The 15597-nt window shown below is 40.2% G+C and overlaps 1 protein-coding gene across 1 annotated transcript; it reads right to left on the minus strand.

The window, feature by feature from the left end:
* Positions 1–491: 491 nt before the first annotated feature.
* On the minus strand, positions 492–14601 carry LOC109983500 (ly6/PLAUR domain-containing protein 1). The gene is made up of 3 exons (XM_020633221.3): positions 14209–14601; positions 11031–11162; positions 492–1131 (listed from the first exon to the last, which is right to left on the minus strand). Exons 1-3 carry the CDS (start codon positions 14255–14257, stop codon positions 902–904), a joined length of 411 nt encoding a protein of 136 aa, XP_020488877.2. The 5' UTR covers positions 14258–14601; the 3' UTR covers positions 492–901.
* Positions 14602–15597: the final 996 nt, after the last annotated feature.

Genomic DNA, 15597 nt, shown 5'->3' on the forward strand with positions numbered 1-15597 from the left:
ACGCTAAATACAGAGTGAAGTGTGGGTCAACTTTCGTAACCATAAACGGTGGTGAGAAGCGCTCTGAAACAGAGATCATGAGTGCTACCAGCGAGAAAAAGAAAAAGGCGTTAGTGGACACTAAAGGCCTAAAAGGAAGTTTTTCCTTTCCAGTGGTACCCCTGTTCTTTAACCTCTGTTTGTCTTCCTGCCACAGAAAGCAGACTTCCTCTACATATTACATTACCCGACTTTAAGAGCATCAAACAGATAAAAGACTACGAGAGGGTCCAGAGAGAGAGGCTGCATGGGAACCTTCAACGTCAAATTTTGAAGCACAAGGAGCTGCTGTTTTTTGACAAGCTGGGAGTGAAAACAGGCTTGAATTCTTCTTCAGATACCTTTTCGTCCCCCCTACGGCACAATACCCTCCACAATCATTAAACAGCATCATTATCAAACACATCACACATTCTCTTTTTACGTAATAATTACAGCAAATGTGATGACTGTTCCAGTTTAGAGCCATTTATTTTGAAGAACAATTTGTTTTGTTCTTGTAGTGCGAGTAAATAAAACACATGAGACCGAGCCACCTGCCGCCCAGCAAAACAGCCAGAAGCTGTTTCATCCGTCGCACTGTCCTCCACATCACCTTACTCAGCCACCTTTGTAGCTCTGAGAAGATCATATTTGTGAAGGAGACATGCTGATAAGAGTTTCCAGGTATGTGCCGACAATATTTATTTTTACCTCATGAGCTTTAGAAGTGAACTGTGACATAAATCCAGGGAGTGAAACGAACAAATACTGTACAGAGTTTCCACACGCCTTGAAGAGTATGCATGTCAAAGTCTTCATTGTCCCAGCTGATAAAGTTCCATGTCGTTATTCACATTTTATGTCAGTACATGAAGGCCTGTCAGCACAGGACGGACGACAGGAGGAGGAGAAGCACGTGCAGCCGCGATGTGCTCAGGGTCATGGCTGCAGACGGTTGTGGTCGTTTCTTCTGGCGTGGTCCGTTGCACAGCGGCGTGTTGCAGCAGGTGATGCACACTGAGTTGAGTTTGCCGGTGCAGAACTGCTGGTACCCAGAGGAGGCGATGAGACAGGCTCCTGAAGAGGCGCAGGATTTACGGTAGTGTATCCCTAAAACAAGGACACAGGATGGCATTAGGAGCGTAATGAGAGGATTAGATGATGTGTGTGTGTGTGTGTGTGTGTGTGTGTGTGTGTGTGTGCGTGTGTGTTTGTGTGTGTGTGTGTGTGTGAGAGAGAGAGAGAGAGAGAGAGAGAGGGAGAGGGATTAAAGACAAAGAAAGTGGCAGAAGGGGGCATGTAATTGAGTCTAATAACATCTTAAACTTCTACAAAGGGGACAACTTCAAGAGAATGCATAATTCTAACTGTGTGCTTAAAGATCTGTAAAAACATGCAGTCGATTATGTCTTTGAATGAAAGAAAGTCCACCTTTCTTTTTTACTCTTTATGAACAAAGATCCCCAATAAAAATGGCACAAAGAAGGCTTCTGGTTTTGCAAGCTTTGTTATTTTTTTCAAACAAAGGCGGCTCCAGTGAGTCAACTTAGAAAGAACGGCATCCATACGGAAGCTCATCAAACTGATCATTTTTATTATGATGCACAGCATACACGCTGGTTATGACTTCTTCTACAGTCCCTGTTATAATGCAGGATCTCACACCTTACAGGTGCTACAATGTCACACTCCTGACCAGCCCTGTGCTACTGTATGTACCTCACCATAGAATCCTCCCTGTTACAACATTGTCCCCCTGTTGTGTATACATGGCTTTTAATCAAATTAAGAACAGATGTGTGAAAAGTGCATTGATGTGTGCAGCAGCTATTTGTCTTCTTGAAGGACTAACATACAGCTCTGACCCATGTTTGAACATTTATAGTGAGACTGCACAGAAAGAGAAACGCTGGCAGGAAAGAGCAGCAGACCTCCAGCTGACAGGGAATATTTGGTATGATTTGGCTTGTTAGTTAGCTCGTGTTTGTTGGTGATGTTGAGTGTGTGTGTGTGTGTTAAGAGAGAGTGGGATCACTTCTGATGGTCTGTGTATTTGAGCCATACATATGAGAAAACTGAAATACAGGCCTGACTTCAACTACGTCCTTATTTAACTCAACTTTAGCCTGACTATGCTTATATAGTGAGCTTCGGGCGGGGGTTGTAAACGATTCAGTCGTACAGTGTGAGCTGACATTTCACCACGACTTTCATCCAACCGTATAGTAGTTTACGCTAGGCTTTAGGGAGCAATTAAGACTTTGACTTGTATAATGTTATGTTGCATTATATAAAGATGTGAAACTGGAGGCTGTGGTTAGTTTGCATGCTCCATGTACAGAGGCTATAGTCCTGGAAGCAGACTGCCCGGGGAGTCTGACCTGTGGCTCCTACCCTACATGTCATTCCACACTATCTCTCTCTCTCTCTGGCCCCAATTTCCAACTCTAGCCCCGATCATGTCTCTCCAATAAAGGCCGAAAAATAAAAACCTAAAAAAGTAATTAAAAATAATAAAAACATGTCAAATTGTCGTACAACTGTAGTTATTATCAACATCAGCTTCACATGTGAATACAGTAAGGAGAGTAGTAACTTCATGATCAACTACACAATTTCATAAACTCTAGATTTCACAGAAGCATCTTTGCATGAACAATGGTAACTCACAGCATACACCTTTCTTTATATTGCACAGTTGAATTTTCTTGTTGAATGACTTATAGTCTGAACTCAAATGGGTCGTCTTGCTGGATTTTAAATTCCTTAAAGACTCTTTTTCTTCCTTTATCCGAACCTCAAAGCTTAAGTATTGTGAAGAAAAAGTTTATAATTGAAAGTTTCCTGTCTTTAACCCAGACCAGCTCGGTCCTATTTATGGTCACTTGTGCGATAATTGATGTGACACTTCTGTGCAGTTTGGTGAAAAGAAAGAAATCCCCAAATACTGAAAAAGAATATTTAGAGTGACAGTCCAAGCTGCTCTGAAAGGAAACCATCTCACAAAGGTTGACTTATCTCCACAGGGCAGAAATAATTCACATTCACAATGATTTTATTTGATTGAATGGGGAGAATTTAAGAGGAGACCCTCAGTGGCGAACGATTAACCCTTTAGTGAAGATTTCAAATGTTGCAGCAGTTCACTGAGAATATTTCGCTTCAAATGTAATCAAAACAAAAAGCTCTATAACTACAAGATGATTTCATAAAATGGATATTAAATCTTTCTGTTGTGTAAAAACAATACCACACTCAAGGTGGAGATGATGTACTGCACGGCTGTGAGACCAAATCTCAGCAGGGCTGCTTTTCAGTAAAACATTCCCTCATGCGTGAGTTTTCTAAATCAGACGGGTGCCCTGGGGTGCACTGGGATAAAATACATTTATAGATATAAGTAAATATAAACAGTTGATTTTTGTGACAGCAGACTCTTAAATACTTAAATAACTTCATATTTTGTGTTTAAGTATCGTAAAGTTTTCAACCTTAAAGAAATGATTCACTTGAAATTAAGGATATGAGTCAAAAGGATTGACCTAATGATAATGCCACGTTTAAAGAGGGTTAGGGACATTATACTGGGGCGGCTGTGGCTCAGTGGCTGTGTCTGTTGTTTTCTATTACTCCTAAGCCTCACCGGGTCTCCTGCACACAGAGCTCGTTGGAACATGTCAGAGTTGTTTGCAGGATTAGTGGAGGGAGGCCTTAACATTTGGCTGACATTTTATTTCATTTTAATTCAAGAAAGTTAGACAAGAGTTCATGAACATTCAATAGCCCTTGTAATGTGTGTGTGTGTGTGTGTGTGTGTGTGTGTGTGTGTGTGTGTGTGTGTGTTTGTGTCCTCTCTGCACCGATACCAGCACAGTAACACCCACAGAACTGCATGTTCATTTAGATTGTGCATCCTCCCATGTCCTTATACTGCAAATACCAGAGAAGGTCCCAGAAGGTGCTGAGTAATCCAGAGGAAATGTGGTGTGAAATGTTGCAGAGATCTGGAGGGAAATGTCCCGTTTTTCTTACAAAAGTGTGGAGATCAAAACCTGAGTCACGCTGCGTTTAAACCTCTAATTTTAGCTGCGTGACTCTTAAAGTGTGGCAGACATTTCCCAGGGTATCATTTTTACCCAAAACTAAGATTAGCTGAAGAGGGTTCAAAAAGAAACCTTTTGGACAAAGATGTGAAACAAAGTAAAACAATGCAGAGGTAAGAGCTTGCAGTATTTGGAACAAGACGACAGCTCAGGCAGTCAGTGGAAAATGAGCTACAGTAAAGAGGAAGTGTCACTGACAGAGAATACAGATTTGATGGCTTTCCTCACCTCGAACAATCACTCAGCGATCACATGGATCATTAATCAGCATGCAAGTCCTCGTTCATGCTCTCCTCTTCAGCTTCTTCATACTTTTACCTTGAAACTTTCTTTAAACTTAAAACCTGTCAGAAGGTTTTAATGTTTCATCATATTAGTTCAGCTCTTTTATAGCCTTAGTATGTTTTAAATACTTTGTTGATTCAAGGGAAATTTAAATCATCAAGTCACAGCTTACAAAACGCACATGACATGAAACATCGTTACAATTAACTGCCCCCTGTATGTTTATAAAACCACACAAAATGTAGAAAGCCCAACATAGATGAATATTTAACCCGTACAATTAAAAATGTGACAATAATGACCAGGACAATTTAAATCAACCCGTGCAAGAATAAGAATAAAAACCTATAAACAATATAGATCATACACCTGTACTAATTAGAGATATGTAGCTGCACAGCATGATTTCTTTGGTAAGGTACATCAGTGTCTATTTGGAGGTAATGCAATTTTAAAAAGTCTGTCCATATATTTTAAGGTGCATTTTTCAGTGAGATTAACATTAAAGATTAGAGTGGGTGTTGTCAAAAAATCTTTCTTTTGTTAATTGACACTTTAACTACAAAACTCCTAGTGTTTAAAATGGGTACTGAAGTTGACATTTCCAGCTGTCCCCCCCCCCCCCCTCCTCTCTAGAGTCCATGCTCACGCAGGTTGCCGCGAGGTGGACACTGAAGCTTCAGTGTTTAGCCAGCTCTGCATCGGTCTGTAAACCTTTCTGCGTTCTAACCTCTCTCCATTTTTCAAAAGCATCTCCAATATTGAACACATTTCTGCTCGTGGAGCTTATTAGAAACATGTAGAGGCTTTTTAGGCCGGGTACAATCACTTCTATCTGAACCAGTTCTCTTGCCAGCTTCACTGCAACACCTGTTGGTTTGCCTTTTGCCTTGCAAAATTCTTGCAGAATTCAAAACGGCCGTGTGGGGGTGCCTTAAAACCGCCTACCTTCTCTGGTCCAAACAAATCCAGATCATTCAGGACCAGAATCTAAAGTTAGAAGGACGACATACTGGCAGCTGCATTGTTGTCAACATAGCATGTTTCCTTAATGTCTGATCATATAGTAAGCTCACTTTATCATTTCAGTTAGTAGATATCTTACTTATTTTGTTAGAATGTTAATCTCTCCTTTAACAGTGCAGCTTTCTCTAGCACTTCATCTGCTTTCATAGACTTATTTAAAATAGTTAGATAACACGCTTTCTTGTCTTTTGCTTCACTCACACCAAACAATGTTGAAAGTATGAAAATTGGTCAAAATGATTGTGCATTGTGTGGGATTTCAGGCTTTAACCTCTCTCTGATCTGACACAATGATAATCCGAGCAATTTAAACGACATAAACACCCAGAACAGCTTTAAACCAGTAAAAAGTAAGAAGCACAACTGTCCAACTGAGAGTTACTTTTCTCTCTGCTGTCTTTGAGAACTCAACACATCTAAGAGCGGGGATTTATCAAACAAACATTGGAAATAAATAAGTAGAGCGGAGACTTTTCTTCAGATTGATGTCAATTCCTTTCAGTTTGAACCATCTGTAAGGAAACTTAAAGGATGATGAAATAATTAAAAGGATTAACTGAATCTTTGGATCAACACGTCTTTACTGTAATTCCTCTCAGTCTGTTCACATTCATCATTTTGGCAATTTAAAAAAAGTATTATGTTGTTTATTCGTAATGCTGTTGAGATCTCTTTATAGCGTCTGAGTGAAAGCTTTTCATACCCACAAAGTACTTTGACATCTGGCTGAATAAACTTTCTCTCAGGACAAGGGTTGGAGGAGCTTTGATGGAATTTTGGGACTTTAGGGAAAAGTTTAGACTCCCAGTTTCACCACATAACATATTTTAAAATGTCTTTACGGAAAAAGCTAAGGTGTTGCTTCCAAATGTAAACATGGCTGTGCTGTTTCTGCTTCTTTTTTTCCTACAGTTTAAATATTCATTTATTTTCAGCATGCCAAAGCAACAATATACTGGTGGTCCCCAGTCTCTGGCACCCTTATTTTGGGGATTGAGAGCCAAAAAGGTTTCTGAACCCCTGACCTAATACACAGTGAATAACCTGTATTGACCAATTGGTGAATATATATATATAAATTGTTGAGCAAATATCACAAAAGTGAATCTCAAATAGCATAACAGGGAAACAAACATTTAATAATGTTTGAAGTGCTTTCGGGTGATTTCATTCAATCTGTGCGTGGGAATTCAAAGATTCAGCTCTTCAGCCTGAATCATGCTGCTCACTTAATTTATTGGGGAAGGGTGAAAAATCTTATCAAGTTCTGCAGTGAGGAAAGTCACACAGTTTGGTCTAATGAGAATCAGCACTGGCAGCTTCACGGGGTAGAGTGAGATGTCCAATATGTCCAACTTCTGTTTGCTTCTCTCGATGAGATCTTAGCCGAATGAATCAGACGAGCACTGATAATGTGTATTAATGTTCGGACAGAAGTATTAAAGGGGGCATATTATGAAAAATCCACTTCTCCAGTGTTTTTGAGCATATATTTGCCCAACAAAATGTGAAATAAACCCATCCAGTCCTTTGTTTGTGGGCTGCATAAGTCTTACAACACAGAGAATAATGCTCAGTTTCAAATGCGCTCTCCTTGTGATGTCACAGTGGGATTCTTGTAAAAAAAAATCCCCTCCCCTTCCCTGGTTTCTCCACCCAGTCTAGAGCAAAACTTTAGCGCAGGTCCGCAATTTTTATACTCGCTACCGAAGGAGTGATGTCTAGCAAGAAAACTCAGGGGGGGGCTCATTGCATTTAAAGAGACACACACACCAAAACTGAGCGTTCTGAGAGAGCTGGTTTATACAGGGTCACAAACCTCCTTTGGTGCTTGATTCATGTTATATTTTGACCAAATCACAGTACAGCCGTTTCACTTAGACCACAGGGGACTGTTTGTTTGAAAAGGTGGAAAAGGGGTTTAATATGTCCTCTTTAAAACCAGGTTGAAGATAACTGGGGTAACAAAACTTCCTTTGTTCTTTTGTATCTCGCTTCAAAACAAGATACTGTTGATAAAAGTCACCTGACTGTCCTTGTTAAATATATAAAAAACAGTTTCCTTTACAGAGTGGTATATCATCAGTATGTATGAGCCTGGTCTTTGAGGTTTATTATCCAGTTAAATCAAACCTGACTACGAGGTGAATTAGATGGCGGAGGTTATATGAGCCAACATAAAGATGTCGATCTGATGAATGGTAGGCAGGGATAATAACATCTTTCACAGTTTTTTAGTGATAAAAAACATGAATTTCATCAAGAAATAACATTGATCAAGCTCAAAGCAGTTGTGAATGTACAAGTTTTGTATACATACAAACCTATGTGTTTAAAAGGCATCGTTATCACCTTATAAACCATTAGCACACCCTGGACTGTTCTCCAGTCAATCACAGAGCTGACATATAGAGACAGACAACCAGCCACACTCACATTCACACCTACGGACAATTTAGAGTCACCAATGAACCTAACGAGCATGTCTCTGGACTGTCGGAGGAAGCCGGAGTACCCGGAGAGAACAAACACATGCACGGGGAGAACATGAAAACTCCACACAGAGAGGTTCCTGTCAGATGGGGATTTGAACCAGGAACCCTCCCTCCTCACTGTGAGACAACAGCACTAACCACTGCACCACCATGCAGCCCTAGCTAAAAATGTATTTGTGAAAATAAGCTAGAACAAATGAATTGCGAAAAAATCAATTAGGAAATCTTTTCCATGTGGAAACAAGTTAAAAAAAATGAATTCATGTGTTTTCCTTCAAATTGTGAAACACTTTCTGTTAACATTGCTCAGAGGAACATGTATCACTTTCAATAGTTTTTTTAGTTGCTGTTCAATTGGACAGTGGGAAAATGATGCCAAGTTTATGATTCTTTTCTTTAATACTTGCATTAATGTCTGCTTTAACATGACTTCAGTCCCAAATCCTCTATTTCCTCTACATATTAAAGGATGGCTATTTACAGTACAGTAAATCATACCCCCCCTATTTTGAATAAGGGCAGAGGACAATGAAATATAATATGGCGCACTGGAGTGTAGCGATCACCCTCCTTCAAAGAAAGTGGAACAGTCCTCAGCGAGGTAAAAGTGCACTTCTGATCATTTCTCATGGTTCAATCAGAGGGAGGACAATAATGATAGTTATAGAGGATGGGATGGAAAAGGAAGCCAGTCTTGTCTAACGCTGCCTGAAAGAAAAATTGCCTTCATCCGAATAGAGTCCTGGTACTTTGAAAGGGGATTTTTTACTCCTGAATGATACCTTGAAGTTCTGCTGGCCTCTTTCTGAGCTGAGGTCATTGTTGTAGCCGTGATGAAGATGGATAGTAATGCCATCCACGTACAGAAGGAGTTATCCTTTAAGGCAAGCGATGGAAAATAGCCCAATCGAAGATGTATGTTGGCGCTTCTTCGTCCTTTATCTACATAGCAGATAGATTATGGCTTGCAAAGTCAAAGTCCTTTAGAGGCAATCACAGGGCACAGATACTTAGGGAGACTCAAACAGCCTGACTGATTTTTATTCTTGTCACTTTAGCACACTCACTGAGGTGGCAGTGCAGTTTTTAATATATCTATTGCATTTCAAATAGCGATAAGGTGCGGTCAGTTGAGTTTCTAAGCCCTCCTTTTCTTGCAGAGCAGCAATAATGATAACACTCAGAGATAAAGGCTGGGATGTACATGAGCATTCATGCGGAAATTTTCTTATTAAAGAGCTGTCGACTCCATAGTGCCGTGTGCCTGCCCTTTAGATTGGGAACTGCATTTTCCAAAGACAGCAGCTTATTGCCTTTTCTCATCAGCAGTAAAGACAGGGGAAAAAATGACCCTTAATTTTTGCTGGGTGTGAAAACAAAGTAGACCTGCGGCGTTAGAGTGACCTTTATTGTCTGAGTTCTAACAACCAGCAGCAAATAGGCCTGTAAACACAGCAGAGACACATTTTTCATTACTAAAGAGGCAGCACTACAATGGAAAAGTCGTGAAAGGCTGCAAACTCAAAGGGTGAATAGCCCAAACTTAGAAGTGTGTTCACACATTCAAAGCAGAGTTTCAAGTGGGCACAGATTTTTTTCTAAAGACATTCCATCCTGCATGACGGGAGGATATAAATCTTTACTAAATAAGATAAGCGTGGGCAATAATAAAAAGAAAATCATCTAAATGATTGTCAAAGATACAGAAGCAGCTCCAAACATATGAATTAACCCTTTATAATAGCACACTAGTTAGCAATAGCCAAGCATTAGTTAATAGGTTACTCTATAGTTACTCAATAGTAGGGAAGATCAGATCACAACAAACGGTGTCTCACTTTCCTGAGCTCTAGTTTACAGACCTACCAGGACCAGGAAATCTCTAGTTTGTAAAGACATGTCCAACAGTTCGGGCGTGCCAGGTGTTTTTAAAACAGCAGCAGAAATGTGTGTGGTTCTTGTGAAGTGGTCGTTACACTGTAGAGCTGCAGCTCCTGGACGAGCCTAAACTCCCCCAAATCCTGCCGTGCCCTTGGCGTTCATGAACGCACACCTTTTTCTTTACTGCTCGTCTCCTCCTCCTCAGCAGAAGGCCTGAGCTTTCTACTGAATAGTGGACGGATACAAACATACTGTGTAACCAAAAAGTAGCTATTTTCCCAACTACAATATTGTTTCGGTCACTCTACTCTGCGGCGAGTGCAGCACACACTGCATCCTATCTGAAAGGCCCTCAAAGCTGAACGGATGTTAATGGATATCTAAATAAAAACAACAAACAAACACTAGTTTAAAGTCTATTTTAGTTAATCAGTGCAAATATAATTTTGACAACCTCTGAGCAGAGACAGCCTGGCATCCCCCTGAGATCTTTGGCACCCCCACTCGGATGGGAACCAATGACCTATAGACTCTCATCCTCCACTGACAGAGAACTGAAAGGCATTGAGCTGCTGACCTTAGATCCGATCACAGAGATTCTGGCCTCTGGCTGAATCTACTTGAGAGTCTCTGTTTTCTACTTCAATCAGAAACAAAAATGATTTCCCTGGTTTCATTTTAGTAGATGTTTTTGGAGAAGATATTTTGATTAATTTAGAAAAGATAACTGTCTCAGCAACATAATACACTCTGCACTCTGCACCCTGATGCTGCAACTGCACAAGACAAACATAAAAACAGTTTTGTCTTTTAAATCCCTTCTTAAAACATATCGACAGATTTTAATGTAAGATTCATATTTGAGTATTTACTTCAAGTATTTCAGCCAACAGGTCTTTTTTATCCTGTTAGTAAAATTTCAATCTCTGAGATTTTTTGTTGTACTTGCAGACAACACAGGTTGCCCAATTTTATTCCTTTTTTTACTGTTTAACTTGTGTTATATTAACACTTTGTCAAATTCATTTAAATAATTGAAACTTTAAATGATAAAATCTCTGCAGATGTCCTAGGTTTGAATTTGAAATCTCTTGACCATATCATTGACTAATTGAGGCCAATCCATCCAGATTTTTCTGGTGTCTGTTCTGCTCTGAGATATTTTGACAGATAATGAAGCAGAAAGTGAGAATGATGTGAGTCCGGAGATGTGACTTACCATCATCTTTCACCAGAACCTCCTTCTGGCACATGTCCTGCACGTTCACGGTGCAGTTGACGATGAACTCTGGCGTGGAGCAGTCGTGTGTCATCTCCTCACACTGGTAACACTGAATCTGCAGAGCCAGCCCTGCAACCCACAGGCGCGCGCACACGCACACACACACACACACACACACACACACACACACACACACACACACACACACACAGGCTCAGTTTGGAAAATACTCTTACTTTTTGGTTTCTTGATGTGACAGACATGTTTTAATTATTTAACAACATTCGAGTTGCCAGTTTATTTCAGCAGTATGTTGTTGCAACATTTCATCATGTTTGGCTTTGATAGTTGAAATTTTACTTTTTGGACTGTAATACATGTTTGTTTGTAGCAGACTTGCTTCACCGAGTGTCCTTAAGAAGTCAAATTTATTCAGAATAATTTACAGTTTTCCATTTATCCTTAGAAAACCCTCAGGTTAAAGAGTTTACGACAATCATTTTCTTCTGACTACAGCACCATTTTAACATTTTGGCTTTTCATGGAGCCTCTGTTTAATTTTGCAATGTTTGTCATTATAGTGTTCTGAGTAACCAGGCTCTGGCATCTGTCAGTCATATCAAATCTGATAAATCATAAAAGTCTCCCTCAGAGAAGAAATACTTGTAGTCAACTGGAGCGTGGGACAAGATACTGCACCCAAAAGTTCTTGAAAAACTGTGTGTGTGTGTGTGTGTGTGTGAGTGTGTGTGTGTGTGTGTGTGTGTGTGTGTGTGTGTGTGTGTGTGTGTGTGTGTGTGTGTGTGTGTGTTTGCAAATGAGCAACATTGCATCACAATTCAAGGTTAGCAGCCTTGTGTGTAAATGTGTGTTAAAGGGTGAGGATGACAAATGTGTAAAATCCCCTTTAAGTGGACAGAAGACTAGAAAGGTGCAGTATAAATGCAGTCCAGATACCATTTACAACTTGACCATTTCAGTGATCGTACACCAGAGATGGCAAGAAATGTGACATTATTTATATTTTACAATTAAAGTGCAAATCATATGCTGAGACGTAATTTGGAGCCAAAACATGCGCATAAGGGAGCCGGCTTGAAGCCATGCTCCTTCCTAAACTGAAGCAAACATTTAACATGCTGATAAAACATCAACCATCCCTCCGAACGGTACAGTCCACAGCAGAACGGATTCTTGTGTCGGTTTGGAGCAGAGACACATGCTAAGAGAAAGTTTAATGACTGTATTGTTAGTTTTCATTCTTGCCTTTTCTCCTCTATTCTGCTGATCCAGTTGAGAACGCTTCAAGGAGCCACATTGGTCAACAGAGCTGTCAATCATGGTGTTAAACCTACTCTTCTTTTATATCAAATTTAAACAAAAGCATACTAATAGCTGACTATGACAGCAGGAACTTGGTTTGACAAAACTGTATCAGACATGTATTTCACTTTTATAGTTTGAACCATGTTCCATCTGTTATGATGGAGGAGGTGGAGCTAATGACCTTTACTGCCGCCAGTCTGCAGGAGGTGCTCTTAATATTCTGGCTTCACTTCTAGTCAGCTGTTGCTCCGTTCCTCTAATATAAAGTCTATGATTAAAACTAGGTCAGACAACTCATTTCAAACTTGTTTATTGTTATATTTGCTGAAAAAAGTCTGTCATTTGCTGTAATTATTATTTTTGCACAGCAAAAGCAAAGAAGAACATGATACCATGTCTTTGGCTGATGCAGGCTTTATTAGGTCCAGTACCTTTGCCAGAATGTCATCCTCTCATCCTGCCCATACCTGCGTGCACTCTGCTGCATTCTCATCACACATGAGCAGTCTTCCACAAGCCACCGCTACATACTGTCACACCCAGTGGCTGATAAAACTAGTCTGATATGGTTAGCGATGATAAGAATGGAACCTGTGCAACTCTCTCCAAAAACGTCTTCATGGACTCCAAATGATGCAGAGCATGTTCATGTGTTTGAAGGAGTGGCTTTAGGATTCTTCCAGGTTGAATACAGTCTTGTATTCATCTTGATGTGTTTTCAAAGTTGCCTAGACCAGCTCTAAGAAATTTTAATTCTACCTTGATATACAATAAAACTCAAGTTGTAAATTAAAAAAAAAAAATCATATAAATAAACCTAGAAAGTAAGACTTTTTTTTTTAATCTATCAACCCTGAAAAAATTGTGAGCTACAGTAATTTATGATAGATCCTTAAAAAATTTGATTATTGTAAGTGATGCATGCAAGTTAAACACTGCTTTCCATAGATTTATTTTTTTCCTTGTGTTGCATGCAAGCATTTGTTGGAGCATCAAACATGCTGCTGGCATTGAAAAGGACACGATAGACAAAAGGACCTCATAATTCACAGTTAATCAACATTAGTTAGACTTAAGCTTCCAATGAATAGTTATGAATCAAACATTGCAGCCAATTAACATTCAGTAATGGTTTACCGTTTAAGCAGATGGACTTGTGCGACAGATTTTCAGTTGTCGAAGTTGCCAATAAAGCGCCATGCATGTCAATGCCTTACCCACACCTGGTTTTACACAAAAACTTAATGACATTTTAATAAGAGAATATCACATCTCGACTCCCCCTTTTTTTTAATGCCGCTTTTCAGGATTTCGAATTGCCACTTTTAGTAGGCTCATCTGTCACCGCTGCCCAGCACTTGACACAGGAATTACAATGCCTCACCTACACTGTGCTGCTGCGATCTCTGCATAATACTGCATGCGATAAATAAGCATTTAGTTTCAAGTGGACATGTCACAGTTTAGAAACAGACTGGTCTCTGCGATGTGGATCAACAGTCTCCGTAAAAACCCACCTGGATCGTATCAGACGCACGGGAGCGCGCAGCCAAAACCATAAACAAGGGTGCCAATAGAGAGTAACTGACAGTGTAATCTAAGAAAATCCAGATTTGACCCCTCCATAACCATTTTAATTACATGCCAAAACCCAAAATGAGGTAAGAAGGAAGACATCGTTTGTGTCATTGGACGCTCCAAGCTTTGCGCGTAAAACAACACCCCCCCGCACAGCCACTGCGCTCCTTCTCCAAAAACACGCTGGTTTGGAAGTTTTGGAGTCAATCGTTTTACAAATTCACGTTTTAATCCCGTGTAGTGTTGGCAGATGAAGGCTGTGTGTCCGTACCTGAGCTGGAGAAGAAGAGCAGCAGAGTGGAGACGCTGAACAGCCGCATGGTCCGCTTACTGTGACTCTGAGCAGACACATGAGCGGCGGAGCTTCTCCGGGTCTGAGGCGCAGAGGAGCAGCTGGCAGCCCTGCATGGTGAGCCTGACACCTCCTGCGATGCTTCACCTCTCTTATCCGACGCTGACGCACGCACACGCGCACGTGCACGACTTTTCTGTGCAACGTGTAATCAGGAACAACTGAGAAACCTTATTGAATCCACTGTTGGGGTGTTTTAATATAAGTAGTTTGCAAACTTATCGTACTCCGTTTGCGGCTGCTGCTGAAACTAAATTATTTCTTCATTTGGATAAAACTTTAACAAAGTCAAACAGACAGAGAAAAATGTCTCCTTCAGTTTACTCCATCTTAAATCTGTCTTCTACACACAATAACCTCCAGACTCTTTATTTGCGTTATTTATAGCCCCTCGTTTTATTGAAATTAGATTATAAACTGACATCAAAAGATTCAATGCTTCGACCTCCAAGGTCCCCAATCAGAGTTTTACCAATCTCAGAGCTGAAAAGAGCTTTATTATCCCTCCCCCCCATCTAAGAGATAATAACATCTACTCCTTTTATCATTTTATGAGTGTGATTTATTGAAAGTTTTAAGAGATATGTGCAAACAAAATTAAAGATGCTTCCAAAACAAAACAAAGGTCAGGAAGTGATACAGGTTGTAAAGCTGGCTTCAATTTTAAACAACAGAACTCTTCTTTGACAAAATCAAAGTAATGAATAGTGTCTCTTGACTTAGGATTTGTTGTACTGCATGTTTATTTGAAGCTAGAAATTACTACACAATTCCTGCACTGCATCTATTTTATTTCATATTTTATTTGAACTGTATTTTACACAGCTCATTGTTATCATTTTGTTTTTTAATTAAACTTGTTGTTTTTAGATGCCATTGTAAAGCTTGTTGTACTCAGGGCTGGCTCCAGCCATTTTGGTGCCCTAGGGGAGGTTTCGGCACCTCTCCAGCATGCTGCACACTAGGCGACCACCTATATGGCCTATGCAAAGAGCCGGCCCTGGTCGTACTGCTTCTGTGTTTGAAATGTGCATTAAATCCAGCTGTCTTGCCTGTTTGTGTTTAAGCTATGCACTGATGATGCATCTATGAAGACAAACTCAATGACCTATAGGGCAACATTTCATTGAGAGCAACACAATGTATATTTCAGAGTAAAAACACAAGTGACAGTGGCAGTACCAGCAGGCCTGCTGGGCTACTCATCCTGTCATCTTAATTAACTGCTGAGTAATATGTCAACTACACTGCACCTGCAGCCAGGTCCCGTCCTATGGTCCCATCCCCTAATCCTTGGTGCCAATGGTT

This window comes from Labrus bergylta, chromosome 13 (genome assembly GCF_963930695.1).
Source record: "Labrus bergylta chromosome 13, fLabBer1.1, whole genome shotgun sequence".
NCBI lineage: Eukaryota > Metazoa > Chordata > Actinopteri > Labriformes > Labridae > Labrus > Labrus bergylta.